Source organism: Symphalangus syndactylus, chromosome 6, assembly GCF_028878055.3.
Source record: "Symphalangus syndactylus isolate Jambi chromosome 6, NHGRI_mSymSyn1-v2.1_pri, whole genome shotgun sequence".
Classification (NCBI taxonomy): Eukaryota; Metazoa; Chordata; class Mammalia; order Primates; family Hylobatidae; genus Symphalangus; species Symphalangus syndactylus.
The window spans coordinates 129,553,874-129,580,720 of NC_072428.2; the positions used below are offsets into that span (position 1 = coordinate 129,553,874).

Below are 26,847 nucleotides of genomic sequence, written 5' to 3' on the forward strand. Positions count from 1 at the left end.
GGAGCCTTAGGTAGGAGCAGGACTTCAACCCTGAGGGACCTTGAGGCCTTGTAAAAAGATGGCCTTAATCCACAGGTAAAGGGACCCCTGAAGGAGTGGTGAGTTTGCACTTTAGGGAGATGCTGTGGGTGCAGATGGGGAGGGGCTGGATAGGAAGGAGCAAGAGTGGAGGCTGTGAGACCCCTTAGAAGGCTGCTGCTGTGGTTGGGCAAGAGAAGGCATTGGCTTGTACTTGACCAGTGGCTAGAGGGATGGAGTGCAATGGGCAGACTAAGAGTTTAAAAGGGGCCAGGCACCGCAGCTCACGCCTGCAATCCTAGAACTTTGGGAGACCCAGGTGGGAGGATCGCTTGAGCCCAGGAGGCCGAGGCTGCAGTGAGCCGTGATTTCGACACTGCACTCCAGCCTGGGCTACAGAACGAGACCCTGTCTCAAAAAATAAAAATAAAAATATTTTAAAAGGGAGAATTCACAGGAGTCAGTGGCCTATTGGATTTGGGGGAGGGAGCAGGAGGAGCTGGGGATGAGGAACTGTAGACTGAGACAGGAACCACAGGGGGGACTGAGAATGGTGGGGGGGAAAGAGGATCAGGGCTGGAGGCGTGGGTCCTCAGGCGACGCGAGGTCAGCTGAGGCAAGGGGCCAGTGAAGGCTCCGGAGGGAGCCCTGGCCAGGGAGTCAGACACCTGCCAAGCACACACCTGCCTGGCGCCGCCTTCGGAAATGTCCTTGACCTCAAAATTCCACTTCTCAGCCTCACCTGGGGGCATTGTCAGCTAATATATGTGAAAGTCCCTGGCGCTTAGTAGGTGCTCAATAAATGTTAACTGAATCTGCAACGTCGCTTCGCTAGCTCCTTTAGACTCCACTCTCTCTGTGCTCATCGTTCGGACGTTTCTCTCCTTTATCCAGAATTTGGGGGAAAAGTCACAGTCCCTACCACTCTCTGCTCTGGCTCCACGGCAGCCTGGAAGAAATGCGCTCATCTTCCCTGAGCCTCTCTGAACTGTCCCCGTGAACTTTATTCTCATTTTCACAGATGATGAGCAGGCGGCTGGGGAGGTGGAGCTGAGTTGGAACCAGGTCTCCCGGCTCCAAGACTGCGCTCCCAGCCCGGCAGCATCCGGCCTCCAGCCCAGGTGGCGGGGTCGGGGACCCGGCTGTCCCCGCTCCTCCCCCCTCTCCGCCCCCGCCCCGCCCCGCCCGGGTCCACAGCTCACGGCTCCCGCGCGCCGCCTCGCGCTCCTCCCCAGCCCGGCTGTGCGTGGAGGCTGCGGCTCGGCGGGGTAGGGGCTGAGCGCACGGCGGCGGCACCCGGCGCAGAGGCTCCGGCGCGGGGAGCCGGGCTTAGCCCCTGCCTGCGAGCGCCGGTCCTAGCCCACCCGAGGCCGGCCTGGGGGGCCCGCAGGGCGCGCGGAGCGCCGAGTGCGCGTCGGGCTGGGCCCCGCACCCCGGTGCAGGAGCGCGGGCGCGGCGCGGCGGAGCGCCCCGCATGGAGCCGGCCCGGGAGCCCCCCTCGCGGGCCCGGCCGCCGCCGCCGCCCCTCGCCGCGCGCCCGGTGCCCGCCCCCGCCGCCCCCAGGCCGCGTTCGCCCGCAGAGGCTGAGGCCCGCGGCCCTGAGGGGCTACTGCGGCGATCCGGGTCGGGCTACGAGGGCAGCACCAGCTGGAAGGCGGCCTTGGAGGGTAAGCGCGGAGCGGCCTCCCTCTCCTGGCCCAGGGACCCCTGCTCAGGCCCGACCCGGGACCCGGAGGCGGTCAGAGTCACCTTGGCCGCTGTCCCGGAGGGAGCGCTAGGAGCGCGGCGCCGGGACGCGGCGGAGTCATTCATTTCAGGGTGGCCAGACGCCGGTTCGTGGGGTGGGGTGGGAGGGAACCGGGGGCCACCGCGAGTCACAGCCTCGACCCCGCCTCTGCTGCTACTCCCTGTCTGACCTTGGAGCGGGCTTCACGCTCTGAGCCTTCGTCTCCTCACGCATGAAAGGGACAGCCACTGCCTGACACCCACCTGACAGGCGTGTTGAGAGGGTGGCGGAATCTGTGGCCGTGAAGACGCTTCGAGTAAAGTAAGAAAGCTGGAGACCCCAGAGGTGGTGCCCGCCCCTGTGAGAGCCGCGGGGACCCCGTGGTGGTGGGGCATGTGGGGAGGGCAGGGCAGGGGTGGAGAATCCATGAGAGGCTCTTCCTTGCAGGGTCAGGGGTCACACCTACTCCTCCATCAGACTGCCTCATGGAGGGACCCCTGGCCTGCCTCGGGGGCAGTAACCCAAGTAGAGAATTGATTTCAAGTTCATGAGCTCTTTTAGGAAACTTGTATTAGCTGCCGCCGGCGGCGTATGGTGTGGAAGATGCAGGAGTTGGTGAGAGGGTGGCTGGCCCTTTGGGTGCTTCTCAGGGTGCTCCTGGCACCCTGAATCCAAGGACAAGGAGGACCTGGGCAGCATTATCTAGGGAAGCCCGGAGCCTGGATCACCCATCCTTAGGGAGGCAGTGTCAGAAAAGGAGGGCTTCCCAGGAGTAGGTGACCTCTTAGCGGGCATGGAGACAGAGGGAAAGGTGTTCCAGACCCAGCGCATGACGTATTCCGGGCCAGGTGGTCAGAGCTACTCTGTCCCATGTGGGAACTGAGCCCTGGAGTACTGGGATGGGGCAGGGTGGAGAGAGACGGGCCTGAAGGACCCAGACGGTGAAGGGTCAGCCAGGCCTTGCCCGGGAGCTTGGACTTTGCTCTGAAGGGGCCACTGAGGGGTGGAGACGGTGGGTTTGCCCTTGGAAGACTGGTGGTGGCCCAGAGGGGTGGGACCGAGGCTCAAGGTCAGGGAGGGGGTGGGGCAGTGGACCAGGAGGGACATAACCAGCACCTGGGCCAAGACAGGTCATGGGGCTGCTGAGGATGGCGAGGTGGGGATGGTAATGCCAGCCTTCTGCACAAAGGCTGTGGGCCAGGGGACGTGCACTGTACGAGGAAGGGCTGTGCAGACTCTGAAGCTGGACCACCAGACAGTGGCAGGGACAGAGGAGGCGAAGATGTTGCGTCACCGAGGGGAAGAGCTGTAGCAGAGCTGTGGGTTGTGAAGAGTTGTGTGGAATGGATGGAGGTGGTCAGACACCCCCCTGTGACGCTGTCTCCGGCTTTACTGTTGGAGTGGCCCTGTGTTCCCACGCTTCACTCCTGCCAAAGCTATTTCTTGAAGTTGTTCCCTCCTCTTGCCTGTGTTTCTTCATTCATTTATTTGTCAGCATTTCTGAAGGGTCTGCCCTAACCTTAACCCCAGCCCCCATGGTAGGGCTGCTTCTGGGCTGCTGTGGCCCTTTAATGCCTCCTGCTTGCTGTTCCTGTCCACCTCCTGCCCTGACTTCCACCCCCTTGTGCTTCCTCCTCCCCACTGTGGCTGGGCTACCCACTTGCCAGTCAGGCTGCAGAAGAGACCACACACACCAAGCTGGAAGGTCACCCAGAGGCTGCCTGGAGCCCTGAGTCAAGCTGGCTCCCATGCTTAGCATCTTCCTGTGGTCCAGTCTTGCCTCACCATGGCCCCCTGCCTTGCCTTGCTCTCTGACTCATGCCACCTGCAGTCCCCTCCCCCTCCTTCCCCTGGTCTCCCCAGGAGCAGTCCCACTCCTGATGGCCTGTGGTCCTTGGGTGCTCAGCATCTTGGGCCTACTGACTTTTCCCGTAGGAGTTTTAGGATCTGGAGTCTGAGTCTGGCCAGGGGTCTCCCTTCTGCCAGTTCTCTGAAAGTCTACTTGGGTGCCCCCAAGCTCCTCTCTTCTGAGAGGAGCCTGGGAAAGGAGCCTGAGAGGAGACAGAGGGAAAGGTGTCCCAGACCCAGAGCACGACCTGTTCCGGGCCAGGTGGCCAGAGCTAGTCTGTCCCATGTAGGAACTGCCCTGGAGTACTGGGGTGGGGCAGGGTAGAGAGAGACAGGTCTGGAGGACCCAGACGGAAAGAGAGGACCTCTTCTGGAGGACCTAGAAGAAAGGAGCTCATGGAGCACGGCTGCTCCTCTCCAGGGTGCTGCTGCACTGGCCCAGTGCTGGCTTTCGTACTGGTCTCCATCATGCATTCATTCTTTCTGCAACATCCGGGTACCATTCTGGGTCCTGGGCACATTTGTGTTCTCTCAGAGGTTCCAGGACAGGGACTGACGCAGTGTGGGGAGGTGCAGGGAGCAGAGCATCTGGTAAAGCTGGGGCAGAGCCTTCCATTGCCACAGGCTGGCAGGCTTTCCAACTTCCTGGACCATTTGCTCCCTCATCTGCTAAGTCAGGTCAGGATTTCTACCTCTCAGGTAGACAGAGGCCCTGGAGTGTGGGCTGTGTGTACAGTGACTCCTCTTCCCAGCTGCCTGGCTTGGCCTCCTGCAGCCCCTGCTGGGGGAGCCCAGGCCTAACTGCAGCACTTGGACTTCTGGTCAGCCTCCCTTGATTCTGCTTCCCACCCCAAACCTGAGTCCAGAGTTCACATAATGAAACACTGTCAACGAGAGGAGGGATCTGTCCTTTGGGGACCCAGGGTTATGCTGCCCCTGCTTAGCCAAGCACTTGTCTTGAGAGAAATGGGACATTTTCTGACTTGACTGAGCTGAACCCTCCAAGAAGTCTCTGCTCCTTTATCACCATGTGCCCAACGCACATCAAGCACCCGCTACGTGCTGCAGCCGTGCTGGGGCTTTCATAGTCATCATCTCAGTCCTCACCTCTCCCCTTGCAGGGGGCTGGTGAGTGTTCTGTTTCATAGACGAGGGAGCCGAGACTGAGACTGATAGCCTGAGTGTCTTGCCCAAGGACATCCTTGGTTGCTAACACATGAAAGCCCTGTTGTGAAGGCTCTGACCCCTTCCTGCATGGCCAAGGACATCAGCCGTGGTGAGGCTAGCTGGGGATCATCAAATTCCCACACACACGTTCTCCTCCTGCTCCCCACACAACCCTGCCACCTCCAGCATTGACGTTTCCCTCCTTATGGGTTAAATGAGTCAGAGAGCTTCTTAAAGCAGAAAGCTGGGATTAGAGCCCGGATCTTTCAGACTTTTCTGAGATGAATAACTAGCTTTATAAACAGGAAGCCAAACAGAAGTTGCCTTAATCAAGTCTTTTCTCTCACTGTAGATATGAAACTTTCCTTCCAGCCTGGGGTATAAGGCTAGAAAAGGTGACCCGGAGAGCCCGCCTGGGTTCTGGGAACAAGAGAGATGATTCAAGATGGGGATATTTCTGGCATTGAGAGTGGCAGTGGGGCAAAGTGGCCTGGGGGTACGGGAGAGGGGACAGAGTGAGCCTGCATGCCTCAGCCTATAGATTTTTCAGTGCTCACCGATTCTGAATTTTTAATGTTGAAAGTTTCTTGATTAGGCATAAACCCACAACTTCCTGATCAAAACCACACACATGCTTTTAGCCTCTTAAAAATTTAAAAATTACCAAACTTCACATTTGGTAGTTTTTAACTACCAAGATTATGCTTGCCAGGCTGTGTCCCCGATGACTTAGAGACAGCAGCATGGGCCTTTTTTGGGATATGAGTGTGAGGATGATGGGAGCTTTGTCTGGGCCTGGGAGTCAGGTTTTTTCAGTTGTTCCTTCTAATATTAAGTGAAATCACACACATTTAGAAACCTAAATAAACTACACCCTTAAACGCCATCTAATATGGGCCACGGCATAGTAGGGAACAAGTAATGAGTTAGACATTTGTTAGAAGTTGAATTGTGTCCCCACCAAAAAAGAGATATTGGAGTCTTAATCTCTGGTACCTCTGAATGTGACCGCATATGGAAATACAGTCTGGCAGATTATTTGCAGTTAAGATGAGGTCAGGCTGGAGTAGAGTGGGCCCTGATCCCATATGAACTGGCATCCTTATAAGAAGATGGTCACATGAAGACAAGGGCACTGTATTAGTCCGTTCTCACACTGCTAATAAAGACATACCCAAGACTGGGTAATTTATAAAGGAAAGAGGTTTAATGGACTTACAGTTCCACATGGCTGGGTAGAGGCCTCACAATCATGAAGGAAGGTGAAGGAGGAGCAAAGACACGTCTTACATGGTGGCAGGCAAGAGAGTGTGTGCAGAGGAACTGCCCTTTATAAAACCATCAGATCTTGTGAGACTTACTCACTATCATAAGAACAGCATGATTTGGGAAAAACCTGCCCCCATGATTCAATTACCTCCCACCCAGTCCCTCCCATGACACATGAGAATTATGGGAAGTACAATTCAAGATGAGATCTGGGTGGGGACATAGTTGAACGACATAAGACACACAGAGAGAATACCATGTGATGATAAAGGCAGAGATTGGACTGATGTGGCTGCAAGCCAAGGAGTGCCAAAGTCCGTCAGCAACCACTGGACACTAGAAGAGGCAAGGAAGGAGCCCCTGCAGAGGTCAGAGGAAGCATGGTCCAGTGCAGCATCTAGAGAAATTATCCCTGAAAGGCCGGGCGCGGTGGCTCATGCTTGTAATCCCAGCACTTTGGGAGGCCGAGGTGGGCGGATCACGAGGTCAAGAGATCGAGACCACGGTGAAACCCCGTCTCTACTAAAAATACAAAAAATTAGCCAGGCGTGGTGGCGGGCGCCTGTAGTCCCAGCTACTCGGAGAGGCTGAGGCAGGAGAATGGCGTGAACCCGGGAGGCGGAGCTTGTAGTGAGCCGAGATCGCGCCACTGCACTCCAGCCTGGGTGACAGAGCGAGACTCCGTCTCAAAAAAAAAAAAAAAAAAAAAAAAAAAAAAAAAAAAAAAAATTATCCCTCAGACATAATGAAGAGGCACCACGGGTCTGGCAGTGCTGCAGATACATCTACCGATCCCTCTTCCCTGTGTGGTCTTTCCTACAAATTCAGTTGAATTTAAAGTTGACCAAGGATGTTGTCATTTGGTGTAACTAAATTTCTCCCATAGTTTTTGAGTCCCAGTGGGTGCTCTGTAACATGCAGGGCAATGAAGCAGCCCTATTTCAGGGAATCTGAAGGTGAGTAAAGCACAGCCCTTACCCCAAAGGAGCCTAGGGCTGATGGTCATCATCACACTGATGGCCTGCGTAATCACCGCGAGTTGATTGAATAGAGTTTAGCACGCCAGGCACTGTGCTAAGCACTGTATACTGAATTCCTATAACTCTCTAAGAGACAGGTAGATATTATCATTACCTCATTTTCAAGATGAGGAAAATGAACTACAATAGAGGCTAAGAAACTTTACCATCCGTACACATCTAGAAAGTGGCAGAGCTAGGATTTGAACCCAGGCAAAGTGATGTGAGATGTTATGCTCTTATCTTCAGTGCACAAAGGATTACAGCATCAATGATAGAGAAGAGGCTAATAGAAGGGAGAAGAAGGATGCACTCAGCATGCTCACCATAGGCAGCCATCCTGTAGCTCCAGGAAAGTGTGATGAAGCTGCCACCAAGGACAGCAGAGCAGGAACAGAGAGCCCAGTCCTCCAGTGCAGGCTGAAGCCTCTGCTCTTACCATGTCTGAAGCTACCCACCCAGGACTCCTGGTCACTTGCCAACATAGACCTTGCCAATAGGAAAGACTGGAAATGTTTGTTGGACTTGCAGGTCAAGATGGCGAACTGAACACATGCATTTTTTCTTTTTTCCTTCAGAAGCCCACTAATACAACAGTAAAGGGGCCGGGCGCAGTGGTTCACGCCTATAATCCCAGCACTTTGGGAGGCCGAGGTGGGCGGATCACCTGAGGTCAGGAGTGTGAGACTAATCTGGCCAACATGGAGAAGCCCCAACTCTACTAAAAATACAATAGGTTAGCCAGGCGTGGTGGTGTGCACCTATAGTTCCAGCTACTTGGGAGGCTGAGGCAGGAGAATCACTTGAGCCTGGGAGGTGGAGGTTGCAGTGAGCAAAAAAAAAAAAAAAAACAAAATTAGCCAGGCACGTGCCTCTAATCCCAGCTACTCAGGAGGCTGAGGCAGGAGAATTGCTTGAACCCGGGAGGCAGAGGTTGCAGTGAGCCGGGATTGCACCACTGCACTCCAGCCTGTGTGACAGAGTAAGACTCTGACTCAAAAAAAAAAACCAAACTAAACCAAACCAAACAGCAAGGGGATTTTCAAAAGGCCATAAGGACAAGAACAAGAGAGAAAATAGCAACAAAATAGAGAGCTAGGGAACAAGTGGATAAATGGTAACTGACTTCACCCCAACTGAGAAAGTCCAGAGAGCAGAGGAGCCACCTGAGCCTCATGGGAGGACCTCTAAGGCTCAGGGGTTGGTGGCAGTGCTTGAAGATGGGGCTGAGAACAGGAGGACTGGTGTAAATTTCTTTAAGGAGGATTTAGATTCCCATTCTGTACAGATTCTCCCCAGCCCTGGCAGGAACCTGAGGTGAAATCTCTCAAGAAAGAGGGCTTCAGCCGGGCATGGTGGCTCCCAGCACTTTGAGAGGCCGAGGCTGGCAGATCACCTGAGGTCAGGAGTTTGAGACCAGCCTGACCAACATGGTGAAACCCCATGTCTACTAAAATTACAAAAATTAGCCAGGTGTGGTGGTGGGCGCCTATAATCCCAGCTACTCAGGAGGCTGAGGTGGGAGAATTGCTTGAACCCAGGAAGCAGAGGTTGCAGTGAGCCGAGATCGCACCACTGCACTCCAGCCTGGGCGACAGAGCGAGACTCTGTCTCAAAAAAAAAAAAAAAAAAAAAAAGAAGGCCTCTAGACATCACCACCCTGAGAGCAAGCAACTAAGCCAACATTTACATACTGAATGCTGAGGACAGTGTCCCAGCCTCTTTCCTCAGCTAGCCCTGTATTCTCCTGGGGAGAAAACAGAAAAGCCTCCTCCATGGACTGTCATCTGTCCAAGAGGAAAAACATAATGAAATTGGCATTTGGAGAATCCCAAGAATCAGCCCAGCCAAATCAGTCTACTGTGTCCCCCACAGTTAATAAGCTCCTATCTATGGGATTGGAGGCTCCAATGAACTCATTAGTCTTCCTGCCTTAATCATGAACAGATAACTGTGGTCCCCAGACCCCTGAGGAAAGTCTCTAACATGGAAGCTCAAGACCAAAACAGAGGTTATACAGGGAGAAATAATCTTTCTGCGCATTCCCCCACCCCTCCAAAAAACCTGTTAGTCATATCTTCAGAGAGAAGAGATAAGAGAAAGTATTGCATCATTAAAACAAGAATAGGATTCTTTAAGAGGGGGTATTCATAGAGCAGCAGCAACAAAACCAAACAAACCTTGGAAATTAAAAATATAGTCACAGAAATTAAGAACTCAGTAGAAGGGTAGGATGATAAAATTGAGAAAATGTTCCAGGAAATAGAGCAAAAAGGCAAAGATATAGCAAACAAGAGGGGAAAATAAGATGAGAAATTTGGAGGACCAATCTAAGAGATCCAACATTTGAAGACTATGACTTCCAGAAAGAAAACAAAACATGGAAGAGAAGAAATCATCAATAATATAATTAAAGAAAATTTCCTGGCTGGGCATGGTGGCTTACCCCTGTAATCCCAGCACTTTGGGGGCCGAGGCGGGTGGATCATCTGAGGTCAGGAGTTCAAGACCATCCTGGCCAACATGGTGAAACCCCATCTCTACTAAAAATACAAAAAATTAGCCAGGTGTGATGGCAGGCACCTGTAATCTCAGCTACTTGGGAGGCTGAGGCAGGAACATTGCTTGAACCCAGGAGGTGGAGGTTGCAGTGAGCTGAGATCATGCCATGGCACTCCACCCTGGGCAACAGAAGAAGACTCTGTCTCAAAAAAAAAAAAAAAAAAAAAAAAAAGAGAAAAAAAAGAAAGAAAAAGAAAAAGAAAAAAAATTTCCTGGAACTGAAAAGCATCACTTTCCGGATTGAAAGGGCCTACTAGAGTAGATGAAACAGACCAAACAAAGGCATGGCATGCAATGATGAAATTTTAGAGCATTGTGCAATGAAGACCGTAAAAGCATCTAGAAAGAAAATAATTAAGCAATTGAAAAGGATCATGGGTGAGAATGGATCTAGACTTTTCAAAAGCAACAATGGAGCTAGAAGACAAGTAATACCTTCAAAATTCTGAAGGAAAATTATTCTTGATCTGTAATACTCAGTCCTCTGAGTTCACAATTCCATGGGCAATATTCACCAGTTCACCATGGAACACAATGAGAAGCTTTGCCCCTCGGATTTGTGCAGTGCAGTGGTTTTGCTCTACCCTTCCTCAGGCAGCCATTGGATGATGTGCTTCACCAAGATGAGGGAGTAAACCAAGGGAGGGGAAGACATGGGAGAAAAGGAACAGAGGAGCCAACACAGGAGAGAGGCAGAGAAATCCTCAGGCTGCTGGTGTGGGGAGACCCTGGATGGCAGCTGGGCTTAGAAGGCAACTAGTCAGATTCGAGCAGGTCAGAAAGTTCCAAGGGACATTTCTTCAAGATGGTCGTTATGGCCTGCACGTTGGTTTCCTCCACAAATTTATAGGTTGAATCACTAACCTCCAACGTGATGATATTGAGGTGGGTAATTGAGCAGTAATTAGGTTTAGATGAGGTCATGAGGGTAGAGCTCCCGTGATGGAATTAGTACCCTTATAAGAAAAGGAAGAGACACTAGAACTTCCTCTCTCCGCTATGTGAGGACACAGTAAGAAAACAGCTGTCAGCAAGCCAGGAAATGGGCCTCCACCAGAACCTGACCATGCTGGCACCCTGATCCAGCCTCTAGAACTATTAGGAGAAATAAATGTCAGTTGTTTAAGCTGCCCAGTCTATGACAGTTTGTTATAGCAGACTGAACTAAGACCAAAGTGAAAGAGTGATTCCGATTTTGTCTCATCATGAAAGAGGCATTTTGGTGTTGAAATAATGATACGCATACAGAAACTGAGCAAAGGGAAAAGAAGACCAGGATTAACAGGGAAACAAGAAGTTCTATGGAAATGATCATAGCACACAGCATGGCTTTGCTGAGAGTACTGTTTACGCTGAGCTAAGAATATAACACCGAAGTTATCAAGCTAATACAAACTATGATATTGAGAGGGCAGGGACTGAGTGGTCAGGGTAGAATGGTAATGCAGAGAATTAAGTCTGCATCATTATAATGTAAAGTCAATAAATTATATCTAAAACAGAAAAAAATCTAGAAGTATTTACGTACACATGGCACTTAGAAATTTGGAGCTAATACCAAAAGAGTCAGCTAAAAGAGTTGAAAGTGGCTGGCTTTGGGGAAGAAGCAATGTTATTACTACTATTATTAGTTTTTGGAGACAGAGTCTCGCTTTGTCGCTCAGACTGGAGTGCACTGATGCGATCTTGGCTCACTGCAACCTCCGCCTCCTGAGTTCAATCGATACTTCTGCCTCAGCCTATCGAGTAGCTGAGATTACAGGCACACACCACCACACCCGGCTAATTTCTGTAATTTCTGTAGAGACAAGGTTTCACCATGTTGCCCAGGCTGGTCTCGAACTCCTGACTTCAAGTGATCTGCCTGCCTCAGACTCCCAAACTGTTGGGATTACAGGTGTGAGCCACTGCGCTCCGCACTATTATTTTTTAAATGAAGCCTTTTAGAATTTCTTGATTCCTTAAATCTGTGCTTTTCAGACTATCCTTGGTGAAGGAAACAGGTTTCTTTTCAAAATCCTTTGTAAAATATAATACAAATGAATAACTAGCAACAGGCACTTGGATGTCGGGTAATGCTGAATTGCTACAGATTCTTCCTCTCAATTTTGGCACTTATATCATGATGGACAAGTAACAGTTTACAGACAAACATTAAGCTGCAGAGGCACTGTTTTCATCTATGATTTATGTATAACATTGACTAAAAAAACACTTTCAAAATGGGTGCACAACAGTGTAACTATACTTAACTGTGTACTTAATGGTTAAGATGATAAAAAAAAAAATCCAAACAAAATTGTAAAGGGAATTCACACCTGCTAGGAGGGCTGTAATCAAAACAATGCAAACCAACAAGTATTGGTGAGGATGTGGAGAAACTGGAACCCTCGTCTGTTGCTGGTGAGAATGTAAAATTATGCAACCAATGATGGAGTTAGTGGTTCCTCAGAAAGAACTATGGGTAGCGGCGGTGGTGTCGGCAGCGTCTGTAGCGAAGAATTTGGCGCGATGTCTCACACCATTTTGCTGGTACAGACTACCAAGAGGCCAGAAGGCAGAACTTATGCTGACTACGAATCTGTGAATGAATGCATGGCGTTTGTAAAATGTATGAAGACATGTGAAAAGAATGAATCCCAACAGTCCCTCTATCACATATGACATCAGTCAGTTGTTTGATTTCATCAATGATCTGGCAGACCTCAGCTGCCTGGTTTACCGAGCTGATACCCAGACATACCAGCCTTATAAAAAAAGACCGGATTAAAGAGAAGATCTACATGTTTCTTCGTCGGCAGGCTCAACAGGCTAATAAATAATTGTATTGGAAGCATTAGAGGGGTTGGGGGTGGGCTTGGAACACAGGTGTGTACAGTGTGCTGTAGCGGAAGTTTTGTATCATAGTAATCCTGCTTCCACTTTGTTACACTCTAGCCAAGATTGGCTGTATTAGATGAAATGTGAGGATCTTGTTCAGTCGGAAACCCCCGTTGCCCCCTCTTTTTTTCTTTTGTTTCTTTTTTTTTACTTAAACATTTTTATGATGATTTACATGGAAATTGTTCTTCGTCAGTTAATGTTGGTTCCAGTCCTTCAACTGTTTATATTTACTTTATAACATTCACTGTAGTAACCCTTCTTCAAGATGGGGTGGGGGATGGAAACGCAGTTTAGCCATGTCCTCAAGATAAAATTTTGGTAAAAATAAATACGTGTTCTTTAGTAAAAAAACAAAACAAAAGAACAACAACAACAACAAAAACCTATCATGTGATCCAGCAAGTCCACTCCTAAGCATATATCCAAAAGAATTGAAAGCAAGGACTTGAACAGATACTCATACACCATGTTCATAGCTGCATTATTCACAATAGCCAAAATGTGGAAACAGCCCAAATGTCTACCAACAGATGAATGGATAAACACAACGTGGTCTTGCTATACGATGGAACATTATTCAGCCTTAAGATGGAATGAAGTTCTGACATATGTGACAACATGGATGAGCCTTGAAAACAATCTGTGAAAGGAACCAGACACAAAAGGACAAATACTGGATGTTTCCTCTTATATGAAATTCCTAGAGTGGTCCAATTCATAGAGACAGAAAGTAGAAGGGTGGTTGCCAGAGGCTGGGGAGAGGAGGGGATAGGAGTTGTTTAAGGGGACAGAACTCCTGTCTGGGATGATGAAAAAGTTTGCAAACAGACAGTGATGATGGTTGCACAACATTGTGAATGTACTTAATGCCACTAACCGTACACTAAAAAATGGTTAAAATCGCAAATTTTATGTTATATATTTTCATCACAATTTTTAAAATGCTTAAAATACCCTATGCTTAAATTCTAAAAGGGTTATCTCATTAAATATAAAATGAGAATATTAAATTATAACAAAATAAAATAAATACATGAAAATAACAAAGAGAGAACCCAGAGGATCAGGAAGAGGATGGATGGTATAGAGGTGGGCGAATTTTAGGAAGTATCTATGGAGGAGGTGGAGGAGGAGACTTCGGGAGCAAAGATTCAGTAGCAGGGCTGTGAGGGCTGAATGGGCTATTTTGAGGAACCCATGTGGCTGAAACCTGCGACCTCATAGAGAAGCGGCAGGAGATTCAAGGTGGAAAGCTCTGACCATCACTGAAGATTTCGTGAGCAGTGGGTAGCCCAGCAGGGAGGGTTTCAAGCCGGGGAGTCACAGAATCTGAGCTGCGCTCTACAGCAGTGGATCGCAAACTCCAGCCTGCATCAGAATCACCTGGAGGGCTTGTTTAAACATAGCTTGTTGGCCGGGTGTGGTAGCTCACGCCTGTAATCCCAGCACTTTGGGAGGCCAAGGCGGGTGGATCATTTGAGGTCAGGAGTTCGAGACCAACCTGGCCAATATGGTGAAACCCTGTCTCAAAACAACAACAACAAAACACAGCTTGCTGGGCTCTACCTCCCCCTGTTTCTCATTAGCAGGGTATGGGGCTGGCGGTGGGACTGGCGGTGGGATGGGGGGTGGGATGTTGAACCCCTCTCTCTTCTCCTAGACACCACCACACGCCTCCTGCTGGGTGCCATCGCGGTCCTTCTGTTCGCCATCTTGGTGGTGATGAGCATCTTGGGTGAGCATGCATGTCAGAGCATTTATGCGAGTCAGTTTGCACACTCCTTGTTAAAAGCACATCTAATTAGTTAAAGAAAGACTCTAGACATTCCAAGAATCCTGTGGGGGACTAAGTAAGTAGAAAATACATAGTGTTAGGCCGGGCGCGGTGGCTCACGCTTGTAATCCCAGCACTTTGGGAGGCCGAGGCGGGCGGATCACGAGGTCAGGAGATCGAGACCACGGTGAAACCCCGTCTCTACTAAAAATACAAAAAATTAGCCGGGCTTGGTGGCGGGCGCCTGTAGTCCCAGCTACTTGGAGAGGCTGAGGCAGGAGAATGGCGTGAACCCGGGAGGCAGAGGTTGCAGTGAGCCGAGATCGTGCCACTGCACTCCAGCCTAGGGGACAGAGCGAGACTCCGTCTCAAAAAAAAAAAAAGAAAATACATAGCGTCAGTTGTTGAGATTTTAGCTTAAAATAATATATTCACACACAGACTATACATGTCCCCTTTATCAAGCCATGCAAGTAGAGTGGAGATGTTACTTTGGTATTATTTTGTAAGTGCTGTGAGAACTCAGAACAAGCTTGGGGTAGGTTAGGAAGACAGTGCTTCTTGGAGGAGACGGTTTGGGAATAAGGACCTTTAAGGATCATATTCAGCCAGGCGCAGTGGCTCATGCCTGTAATCCCAGCACTTTGGGAAGCTGAGGTGGGTGGATCACCTGAGGTCAGGAGTTTAAGACCAGCCTGGCCAACATGGTGAAACCCTGTCTCTACTAAAAGTACAAAAATTAGCCAGGTATGGTGGTGGGTGCCAGTAATCCCAGCTAGTTGGAGGCTGAGGCAGGAGAATCACTGGAACCTGGGAGGCAGAGGTTGCAGTGACCTGAGATCGCACGCCACTGCACTCCACCCTGGGCGACAGAGAAAAACTCCATGTCAAAAAAAAAAAAAAAAAAAAAAGATCACATTCAGTCAGCAAACATTTATTGAGTGCTGCTATGTGTTAAGCTCTGGGCTAAGTGCTAGAGTTAAAAAGAAGACAAATATAACATTGTCTCCTCTGTCCAGGGGTAAGTGCAATAATAGAGGTATTACTGCCCAGTGGCTTCCCAGAAGGAAAAAACATGTGCACTGAACCCTGGAGAATGAATAGGAGTTTTCCAGAGATTAGGAGGTAGAGACTGCTAGGGAGGAAAAAACTTTTCCTCTGCCCTCTTAAGTTCAGTGTCTGGGGGCCTGTAAATTAAACTATCAAAGACAAATTAGCAGGAGAAAAGGTAACCAATGTTTATTAACATTAATGTTCATGGGAGTTCACAGATAATAAGTGAAACTCAAAGAAGAATTTAGACTCAGGGGCTTATATACCTTTTTAACAAATGAAAGAGGGTTTGGGTTTCAAGGGCTGGTAAATTGAAGGAAGTAACTAGGAAATATATAGAGGAACAATGGGAGATAAAGGCTATTTGGGTAAGGTTTGCTTATGCAAACTAATCCTGGTGTTGATTCCTTGGCATGTTTGAGGATGAGTCACTCTTCCCTCCCTGGTTTAGGGTGGGCAGTGGGGGTATGAGAGGGTATGGGGTGAGGGATGGGGAGTGAGGAGTAGAGCAGCACCCTCCCCAAAGGGAAATCTATGCCCTACTTTTAGGCAGATGAGAGGGCAGAGAACCCTTCCTGTTGATTCTGAATTGCCTTCAGCTTAAAATGATCCATATGTCAAAGTGGCATATTTTAGGGTGGCATATTCTGGACCCCATCAAGGGAATAGAATATTCTAAGTGGGAGAGGCCTGAGAAACAGAGTGTGTGTGGAACTGAAAGGGCTGGATAAATGCAAAAGGTAGAAACTGCAACTAAGACCATGTGAGGCTATATGAACAGGGAATCTGATTCCTTTTAAGAGATTCAAATACAAGTGTATTGTAGGTTCTGAAGGGTTTGCAAAAATGATTTTAGTGCCTCTGTCTTTAATCTTTGAGAAATGCCATAAGACCAGAGGTGGAATCCACAAAATGGGGGAAAAGTCCACCAGTATGATCAATTCTTACCAAACCCTCCCCTATAGGGCTTGTACGACAAGGAGAGGGGTTCTGAGTGTTTAGAAATGGATATGGCAGCCGTGTGCATTGGCTCAAGCCTGTAATCCCGGCACTTTGGGAGGCCAAGGTGGGTGGATCACTTGAGGTCAGGAGTTTGAGACCAGCCTGGACAACATGGTGAAATCCTGTCTCTACTAAGAATACAAAAATTAGCTGGGCATGGTGGTGTGCACCCGTAGTCCCAGCTACTCGGGAGGCTGAGGAAGAACCCCTTGAACCTGGGAGGCAGAGGTTGCAGTGAGCTGAGATTGTGCCACACACTCCAGCCTGAGTGACAGAAGAGACTCCGCCTCAAAACAAAACAAAACAAAACAAAACAAAACAAACAAAAAAGGCAACCACTGGACCTAGCTTAAATTCACCTGGAGTAATTCCTACAAATTAAATCAGTTTCCTTTTCTCCTCTTACTAGGTTGGGAGGCCAGAGACATAGCTAATATGATTTCAATAAAGCACAACAGTCTCTTAGGAGATCCTTGCGGAAAGGCAGTTGAAATGTAGCCACACCATGGTCAGTACTCCCAGGTGGACTTGCATCTCACTGAACAGATATATATGCCCAGGGGGTGTCGATGAATGAATTGGTGTCTGTGTGGCTGGAGATCCCTAGGGGCTTGAGTACCAGAGGCCTGTTCTTGGCTCTGTCCTGGTCTACATTTTAATCAATCACTTGTATGAAAACAAACAAAAAGTATGCTTATGGAATTTGCAGCTGACACAATCCAAAAACACAATCCCATATGACAGATGGGTGAAAGAAATCAAGATTAAAATGTATCTTGAAAAACTCAAATGATGGGCCAAAGTGAATGAGATAAATGTGGAAAAAATAAATATAAGGTTCTGCATTTGGATTTAAGAAGTTATTTTCACATGTTCTGACACTGGGGGAGACCTGGCTTAGAATCAGATCATATGAAAACAATCTAAGATTGTGGATTAATTCCTTTTGGCAAGGAGGCCCTTTGAGAAGCTTTGGGCTTCCTTCCCAGAAAAGTCCATGTATGCACATACCCGCTGATCTGTTCATGGAAGCAGTCTGCAGACTGGAGATCCCATGACAACTGGAAGACAGCATGGTGGTCACTGTTGCTGCTGGTAGAGCCACATCTGATGTGTCCTGGTCTGTCCTGGTGGCAGCGATTCAGTGGTAACATGGGGACATTGCAGTGAGCAGGCAGGATGGAGAGCAACCCTTGCCAGGAATCATGGGAGAGATGGCATCTGTTTCAACCTGGATGAGGGAGGCTGGTGTGCTTCTTCGAGTAGGGAGGTAGAAGACAGAGCGGGTGTCTCTGGGCCACTCCAGAGGCCTTAGACCAGCATGTCTAGGTCACAGGCGGACAGGTTGGGACTCAACATTTAAGAACTTTCCATGCACACTGACAGCAAGGGGGTTAAAAAAATAAAAATGAAAAGAACTTCCCAGCAGTTCAGTGGTGGAATGGCAGCCTTGGTAGCTAACATGGGCATGGTTAATAACAGCGGGCAGTCTGTCCTGCTGTTGGTACCTGGCCTAGCTGGAAAGAGAGGACACATAGCCGCCAGGCCTCTTCCCAGTCTGAGTTTCTGGCGTTCCATGCCTCTGGGAGTTTGGAGACAGAAGAGATCCTAACCCAGGGGCTACCCTGCTGCCACTTCCCCTCATGGTGACGCCCCTGCCAGGCTTCCTACAGTCCCCTTTCTCATTCATTTAGTGGCCACCCTTTTACCTCCAGGCACCAGGAGAGGACAGCCATGTCTGCAATGTCCCTGGAGGACACCAAAGCTGAGGCAAGGGAGGGAGCCACAGAAAGCAGAGTGGGACTCAGGCGGGGGGCGGGCAGGGCCGAGCCGGTCTCTTCCCTGCAGCTTCCAAGGGCTGCATCAAGTGCGAAGCACCCTGCCCGGAGGACTGGCTGCTCTACGGAAGGAAGTGCTACTTCTTTTCCGAGGAACCCAGAGACTGGAACACAGGCAGGCAGTACTGCCACACCCACGAGGCGGTGCTGGCTGTGATTCAGAGCCAGAAGGAGCTGGTGAGTGTGCCAAGGTGAAGGGGGGTGGAGGAAGGGACCCTCAGGGCCTCCAACCTTGACTCTAGGGGACAGCCACACCCTAAAGGATGCAGTGTTCCCTGTGACACGTCTCCAAAGCCACCCACCTGCTGCATAACCACTGGGGGTACGGGCAGACCTCACGGTCTGGGCAGCTCAATGAGTGGCTCCAGTTTCCACTTCCATTGTCAAATCCACCTATTTCAATCCAAGGCCCACTGGTTGAGGTCACTTAGTATTATAAACCATAAGAATTACACATTATAAAGCTGGTGATGTGGTATCCACCTCCAGTACCAGCTACTCAGGAGGCTGAGGCAGGAGGATCACTTGAGCCCAGGAGTTGGAGGCTGGTCTGGGCAACATAGTGAGACCCCAGCTCTACAAAAAGTAAAAAGAAAATTAGGTGGGCATGGTGGAGTGTGCCTGTAGTCCCAGCTACTTAGGGGGCTGAGGCAGGAGGATCACAGGAGTTCGAGGTCAGCCTGGGTAACATAGCAAGACTTTGTCTCTCTTTTTTCTTTTGAGACAGTCTCACTCTGTCGCCCTGGCTGGAGTACAGTGGTGCCGTCTGGGCTCACTGCAGCCTCCGCCTCCTGGGTTCAAGTGATTCTCCTGCCTCATCCTCCTGAGTCGCTGGGACTGCAGCTGGGCGCCACCACGCCTGGCTACTTTTTGTATTTTTAGTAGAGACGGGGTTTCGCCCTGTTGGCCAGGCTGGTCTCGAACTCCTGGCCTCAAGTGATCCACCCGCCTAGGCCTCCCAAAGTGCTGGTATTACAGGTGTGAGCTTCCATGCCCAGCCACAAGACTTGTCTCTTAAGAAAAAAACAGAATTACAAATTATAAATGCATTGTGAAATGTGAAAACACATTGTCATTTTCTAAAGATCCAAATCGGGACATGGTCTCTCATTTAACATCCAAAACAGTTTTAGCAACAGAAACGTGAAAGAAACACAATTAATGGAGTCTATTGGCCATTTTGGATTTTGAGGTTAACAGTGGTATTAACCAAAATAGAAGATAATCTAAAAATCACTTCTGTTTGCCTTTGATACACAGTATGATATCCCCAGTCTGCAGGGAAAGTCCCAGAAATTTGCAGGTAGGACAACCAACCTGAACGTTGAGATTTGTCCCAGATCATCCAACCAGTGGGCAATCCCCAAGCTTCCTGCAAATCAGGAATGCTGGCCTGCTGAGCTTGGAGGACAAGCCCTGTACAGTCTTCCTGGCCAGTGGGCATGCACACAGAGCCAGGGTCCCTTTCAAGCTGTCGGAGGCAATTGTTGTGAGGTCAGCCAGCAGCTTGGAGCCGAACTCTGGCAGCGTGACTGCAGAGGATCCTGTAACCCTAGCTCCTCACTTTCGGGATGCAGCGAGACAGCAGTCACTCTCCTGGTGTCTGTACATCACGAGAGCCGGTATCTTCCAAGCTGAGGTTTGTCTTGGGATGTGACAGCAGTCAGGAGACCGCATCTGACCCTGAGGTGTCCCTCTTTCCTCGGTGCAGGAATTTATGTTCAAGTTCACGCGGAGGGAGCCCTGGATTGGACTACGCAGAGTTGGGGACGAATTCCACTGGGTCAACGGGGACCCGTTTGATCCGGACACGTGAGCTGAGGCTTCATCTTCTGGCCACCGAGCTTAGACTGAGAAAGGCCTGACTCACCCCCTGGACACAACTCCCGAAGAGAGAAGCCCTTGTTTTGTGCTAGCTAGAGAGACTAGTCTCGGGGTCCAGCAGTGTGCGCCAGAGACCCAGCCATGAAAATGTCTGTACTTCTCCCTCTCTCATAAAAGTCCAGCCTGGCTTGGTGGCTCTGCCCTGCAAAGCCATCGGAGCTTTGCGGTGTCCGGCCCAGGGTGTCTCCACCCTTGAGTCTGCGATCTGTGCAGCCTGGCGCCAGCCTGGTGCCCGTCGGCTCCACTCAGTGTGGCACAACCACATCCCATTCACAGAAAGGGACAGAGAACGGAGGGAGGGCCCTGGATGACCTCACCCCATGGGCCAGAACTTAGTCACATGGCCGCACCTGGCTGCAAGGAAGGACGGGAGATGCACCTCTGTCCTGGGCAGCCACGTGCCCCCTAAGCACTGTAGCTGTGGAAGAAAGGCGATCTGAAGGCAGGCACCTGGGAGTGTTCTAGGCCACATTTTACTGGCGAACACATCTCTTGATGGAGGGAGCGCTGCTGAGGTGGTGGTGTGTGCCGTGGCGGTTTTGTAAGACTCAAGTGGTGTGGATGTGAGTGTGTGATGCCGGGTCTGGTGTGTGGTGTGGGGGCGATGGTCATGGGTGGAGTGGGTGGCAGATGTGTGGCTGTGGCAGTACAGTGGTGACTGTGTGGGGCGTGGGGAAAGAAGTGGTGTAGGACTAGAGAAATGCAGGGAAGCGGGTATAGGGGAGTGGGACCCGCAGAACAGACCCTGTGGCTGGAGGAATAGGCTCTGAGGTGCCAGCCGGAGGGCATGGGGTGGGGTGGGGAACACAGCTCCTAACCCGATGATGATGACACGTGAGCGTCCCCAAGGCAGGGGCTAAAGCAGAAGGGCATCTGAGACCCTCAGATCCTCCTGGTTGCCGGAGGTGGCCATCAGCTGCCCTCCCAGCTGAGGATGGCTTAGGCAGTCACGCCCATGGCAGCCCTGGAGGCAGGGGCATTCATGATGCTTCCCCTCCTCCTCCTTTTCCTTATCTCAAGCACTCTTCGTTTTTGCCCCTTACTCGGGCCTCAGTGCCCCTTCCTTTTCTCACTCCTTTTCCTGTACCCCTCTCAGGTCTGCTCTCTCAGAGTGGCTGAGGAGGTCTTGCACTTTGCACCCCTCTCCCTGCCTTTCTGGAAGCTTCTTGTTCTCAGAGCCCTGCAGGCTGGGGTCTGTGGTGTGCTGACCACCTGGCAACCAAGGGGCCTTTGGCCACATTTCTCAGACACTGCAGAGGTTCTTTCCCTTGCACTCCTTCTTGGGGTCCTTCTAGTGCCCTCTGTTGTGAGGGTCTACCTCCAGCCTCGGCAGGGATTGGAGGTCCGGGTGAAAAACTGAGGCTACGAAGAAACCTCTGAGGCTGGAAAGGGGTGATTTTACATAGGGGAGAATCCTCCCACCACACACATCTGTGTGTGATGTCACTGAGTTCCTGGGCAACACAGCCTCAGTTAGCCCATATTGGGGTTATTGCAGCTTACCCCTAACCTGTGAAGGGTAGCTGACTTCAGCCAGCTCAGCAGAGCTCCTCTTGTGTGCTCGACTCTGCACACTGCAGGGAGCCAAGATGAGAGGGCACAGAGCTCACTGCTCAGGAGCTGGCTGCTTTGGGGACCTGTGTGGACAGACAGGTAGAGGCCCCAGGGGGCTATGGGAGTGCCCCACAGAGCAGGCAGGGGACTGTGGGGAAGTAGGGTGGGCAGAGAGTGGCCCTGAACTGGGTGCCATGGAGCCCGGGATATGTGAGCCGACCCTGCAAGGACATGGAGAATGGGGAAGTGCATGTGTGTCCAGGAAACGTCTGAGCGGCATGCCAGGGTGGCTGGAGCTACGGTGCACAGAGTAGGGAGACAATGGGATGCCAAGCTAGAACAGTCTGTCGGCCCAAATGTCCTAGAAGGCAGCTCCAGTGATGAAGTGAGGGAGGGATAGGTCACAGGGCCTCCATGGCCTCCCCTGCCACTGGGTTTTGGGCTGAATGTTGCAGATCATAAACCTCTGGTCTTCTCTCCTGGCCACAGGTTCACCATCGCAGGTCCAGGGGAGTGTGTCTTCGTGGAGCCCACCAGGCTGGTGTCGACGGAGTGTCTGATGACCCGGCCCTGGGTGTGCAGCAAGATGGCCTATACGTGAGGTGGGTGGGGCCAGAGGTGGCTCCGCCCCCAGGCCTGTGGGAGGCGTCTGCTCGAGACCTGCCTCCAGCGGAGTCGCCTGCCCTCTGCAAGGCGAAGTGGTGGGTGGGTGGCCTCCGCCCCAGGCCCCTCTCTCAGGCCCTGGCCCTCTGAGTCCCTGGTTCCTGGCCTCCTTTGTCTCCAGGCAGGTCGTGTGGCTCAGCAGTTAAATCCCATATGCTAGGTAGTGTAGGCATCTGCTCACCTACACACACACACACACGCATACGCACACACATGCACAGACACTCTCCCGTCTGAAGCTCAGTGTCCATACTGAGCCACCCCACAGATCTCTCTCCAGCCCCCTAGAAGCCCTCTCCTCCCTGCAGCCCTGGTGCTCTGGGGAAGGAGGGGCATTGACAGGTGGTTTGACTGTTCACCTAGCAGCCCCGCTTCCCCAGTGGTTTCTCTCCCGGCTGCGGGTGGAGGTAGGCTGGGAAAGCTTCCCCCTCACCTAGGCCAGGCCAGCCCTGGGCCCCAGAGGTCCCCTGCATCCCCCTTCTTTGCCTTGCCTGGGTTCTCAGGCAGGGCCCCTGCTGTGTCCGTGGTGCTGTTGTATTGGTCACTAACGGAATAAAGAGTTAATAACTTGTGTCCAGAGAAGTCTGCTGCCATTTGTTCCAGAGTCAGAGCTCGGGGAGGGGCAGAGAGGGGCACATCTCTGGGTGCCAGTCTGTGGGGGCCACCACAAAATGCGCCTGTTCTAGTGCAGCAGATAGCAGTGTGTGAGGGTGGGAAAAAAAGCACCTTCTGGCCTCAGGGCATCGTTTCATGTTGCTAAGCCTTTAAGGTATTCTTAGGTGGCCGTTCCAGCTCCTTCATTGCTAGTCACCTCAAGATGACAAACGTTTATTCACACCTACCGCAAGCCAGACACCATGCCAGGCATGGGGGATCTATGGCCTTAATCCACCAAGAAGCACGCAAGGAGCAGAGGAAACAGTTCAGAAAGTGCTAGAACATTCTGGAACATAGTCAAGGGATGGTTTATTCTGCATTGGGGCAGGACGGAATGAAGTGAACGGGAAAATTAGGTGGTGTTCACATTGGGCTGGAAAAGAGTTTGTGAAAGTCTTATGGCCTCTTCCTATCCCCCTTGATCTGCCTGGGGAGGAAGCAGTGGGGGCATGGGGTTGGCAGGTAATGCCCTCGGGTCTGTGGGGGCTCCACACTCTCCTCCACATACACTTGAGGCTCCAGCTGTGGAGCCCAGGCCTCTCCGGCCTCCTGATGCCCCCGGGCGGATGAGATGTGGGTGGCCTGCCTGGGAGCCCAGTGTGTGCATTTGGGTCCTGGCCCATTTTCAGAAAATAGCTCAGAGAAACCGGGTCCTGCTGTGCTCTGTGCAGTCCTAGTACTGGTTTTACTGTCTTCAGACAAAACCACCAACTTGAGTTTGTTACATTTTCTGCGTGCTTTCCAGATAGTTCATAAAATACAGGTGGTTTGTGGTTTTATATTTTGCTGTCACTGGGAAGCCAGTGGGGGAACTGAGTATACAATAAAGTAGTTAAGGGAATTCAGCTGGTGATGGTGGGCCCGTAGGGGTGGCTGTGAGGGGCTGAGGGGTGAGGAAGTGGTCAGCTGCTGCCACTTCTCCAGTGAGAGTCCCACACTCCCACCTGTTCTCAGTTACTTATAAGTCTGTGTTTCTCACCAGTATCCACCCCTCAAAGACAGCGAGGTTCAAAAGCCTCAGTACTTTTTGCTTTACATATGGCAGCTCCCTTAATTCTTGCAGAGATGCCCGAGGCAGGGCATACTGCCAAAGGTGAGTAAACTACCTTGCCAGAGTCCTGAGAACCACGTGGCCGAGGGCTTCAGAGCCCTGCTTTCCTCCTGCCCTGTGAGTTCAGGGAAGCAATGTGAGAGGACAGGGAATGGGTGACCTGTGCCATTTGGGTTTTATTTTATTATTTACGTATGTATGTATGTATGTATGTATGTATGTATTTATTTATTTATTTTTCTGAGAAAGAGTCTCACTGTCGCCCAGGCTGGAGTGCACCAGCACAATCTTGGCTCACTGCAACCTCCACCTCCTGGGTTCATGTGATTCTCGTGCCTCAGCCTCCCGAGTAGCTGGGACTACAGGTGAGTGCCACCATGGCCAGCTAATTTTTGTATTTTTAGTAGAGACAGGGTTTCACCATGTTGGCCAGGCTGGTCTTGAACTCCTGACCTCAGGTGATCTGCCTGCCTCGGCCTCCCAAGGTGCTGGGATTAGAGATGTGAGCCACTGCGTCTGACCTGGGTTTTATTTTTTATTAAATGATGCAAAGCCCACTGCCTGAAGCTTTTAAAGCCTAGTGGCAAATAAGCTCTTTTAACTTTAGGTTTGTCCTGGGACCATACAACAATTCTAAATCAGTTTGGCAGAGCATGTGCCCTGATCCAGGGTCATCAACGTTTTAAGATTTTTTTCAGGCCGGGTGCAGTGGCTCACGCCTGTAATCCCAGCACTTTGGGAGGCCGAGGCGGGTGGATCACGAGGTCAGGAGTTTGAGACCAGCTTGACCAACATGGTGAAGCCCCGTCTCTACTAAAAATACAAAAATTAGCTGGGTGTGGTGGTGGGCGCCTGTAATCCCAGCTACTCAGGAGGCTAAGGCAGGAGAATTGCTTGAACCTGGGAGACGGAGGTTGCAGTGAGCCAAGATCATGCCACTGTACTCCAGCCTGGGCAACAGAGCGAGACTCCGTCTAAAAAAAAAAAAAAAAAAAAAAAGAAGATTTTTTTCAATCTATATTCTACCAATGAAGGAAGTACAAGATAAAAACAAAACCCTGCACACCCAACTTCAGCAATGTCAGAAATCCTTCCAAAGGTTACAGACCAGCCGGGCCACCCCTGTCCCCTTTGTGGGCTGAACCAGGCTCAGTTTGCGTGGCCTTGGCACCCCGTGCTGTGTTCTCAGCAGCTAGAGGCGGCAGCACTGAGGGCAGACATGCCATTTGTTTCTGATCCCCAGAGCTCATGTCTCCTTCAGCAAGGAGGGTCTGTAGGACTGCATCTCCCCAAGTCTCACTCCTTATCCCCTGGGGCAGATTTTTCGTTTTTGAGGTGACTGGCCTTGGAGCTCAGAGCTGGGGAAGGTGCTCCCTAGGCAGGTTTGAGCCCTAATCCCAGTAGGCAGGGGGGCTTGTAGAAGCCAGAACACACACACAGCCACCCACAGATGCACTTTGTGATGGAGGATACCCAGGAGAGACTTTTTATTTTTATTTAATTAATTAATTAATTATTATTATTATTATTATCTGAGACGGAGTCTCGCTCTGTCACCCAGGCTGGAGCGCAGTGGCGTGATCTTGGCTCACTGCAACCTCTGCCTCCCAGGTTCCAGAGATTCTCCTGCCTCAGCCTCCTGAGTAACTGGGACAGGAATGCACCACCACGCCCAGCTAATTTTTTGTATTTTTAGTAGAGACAGGGTTTCACCGTTTTGGTTAGGCTAGTCTCGAACTCCTGACCTCTTAATCTGCCTGCCTTGTCCTCCCAAAGTGCTGGGATAGCAGGCATGAGACACTGCGCCTGGCCTATTATTTATTTTTTTTGAAAGGGAGTCTTGCTGTGTCACCCGGGCTGGAGTGCAGTGGTGCGATCTCAGCTCACTGCAGCCTCCGCCTCTCGAGTTCAAGTGATTCTCCTTCCTCAGCCTCCCGAGTAGCTGGGATTACAGGCACGTGCCACCATGCCTGGCTAATTTTTGTATTTTTAGTAGAGATGGGGTTTTGCTATGTTGGCCAGGCTGGTCTCAAACTCCTGACTTCAGGTGATCTGCCTGCCTTGGCCTCCCAAAGTGCTGGGATTACAGGCATGAGCCACTGCTCCCGGCCCTAGGAAAGACTTTTTAAAAAGCTTTACTGGGTGGTAGCATTTGGTGCTGTCCTAGAGGATTAACTAGTATTATATGCTTCTTCCTCACAGCTCTGCCAGGTCAGCATCATCAGCCCAGCTCAGCGGCTATGGGACTTGCCCCATAGTACACAGCTGGGAGGTGGCAAAGCCAGGATTTGTTGGGTGGTGGAAAAGCTAGGATTTGTACCCAGACCCATCCCCACAGGGCCCTCGGGAAGCTGCATGTGTGGCAGGCGAGCTGTCTGCTGTGCCGGCCAGCTCTGAGGATGGAGTGGTGGGAAGTGCTTTTGTGTGCCAGTGGCTGAGAAGGGGCCACCCTGGGAAAGGACATCTGCGTGCCCACGGGCAATTCTTTTTCTGGATGACTTTATCTTCATCACACGATATTCATGTGAATTACCCATGGAGAGTGGGTGATGTGAAGAATGACTTCTGTCCTTCTCTTCCTTTAAGGCCCAGCTCCAGCTTCCCGGGATGCCTCCCTGGCAGCAACAGCACTCATGACCACTCCCTTTGCCCAAAGTCTCTGCCTCTTAAGACTGAGCCTCTTACATGGCCCTGTGTCTGTGTGGCCTTGTCATCTTGTGACTCTTCTCTTTATGTCATCTGACCATTCCTGTGATCTGATTATAAGCCTCTCCATAGTGGCCCCTAGATGGCAGGGACTGCGTGCTGTTGGTCTCTTTTTAGTACACATAGCAGATGCTCAGAAATTGCTGTATATGATAATAAGATTGCCTGTAGTG

General features: G+C 50.8%; 1 protein-coding gene and 1 pseudogene across 2 annotated transcripts; both read left to right on the plus strand.

The window, feature by feature from the left end:
• Positions 1 to 1,204: 1,204 nt before the first annotated feature.
• Positions 1,205 to 22,833, plus strand: CLEC2L (C-type lectin domain family 2 member L). Of its 2 annotated transcripts, XM_055284196.2 has the most exons (5): positions 1,208 to 1,685; positions 14,153 to 14,227; positions 18,170 to 18,336; positions 19,871 to 19,971; positions 22,087 to 22,833. In XM_055284196.2, exons 1-5 carry the CDS (start codon positions 1,493 to 1,495, stop codon positions 22,196 to 22,198), a joined length of 648 nt encoding a protein of 215 aa, XP_055140171.1. In that variant the 5' UTR covers positions 1,208 to 1,492; the 3' UTR covers positions 22,199 to 22,833. The 2 variants fall into 2 exon arrangements, with proteins under 2 accessions (XP_055140172.1, XP_055140171.1); XM_055284197.2 differs by lacking the exon at positions 14,153 to 14,227 and having other exon boundaries at positions 1,205 to 1,685.
• Positions 2,758 to 14,141, plus strand: LOC134737052 (enhancer of rudimentary homolog; annotated as a pseudogene).
• Positions 22,834 to 26,847: the final 4,014 nt, after the last annotated feature.

Coding starts and splice junctions, on each gene's coding strand:
- CLEC2L (XM_055284196.2), top strand. CDS start 1,493: ATGGAGCCGGCCCGGGAGCCCCCCTCGCGGGCCCGGCCGCCGCCGCCG. Junction 18,337..19,870: donor TTCAGAGCCAGAAGGAGCTG/GTGAGTGTGCCA, acceptor TCCTCGGTGCAG/GAATTTATGTTCAAGTTCAC. Junction 19,972..22,086: donor GACCCGTTTGATCCGGACAC/GTGAGCTGAGGC, acceptor TCCTGGCCACAG/GTTCACCATCGCAGGTCCAG.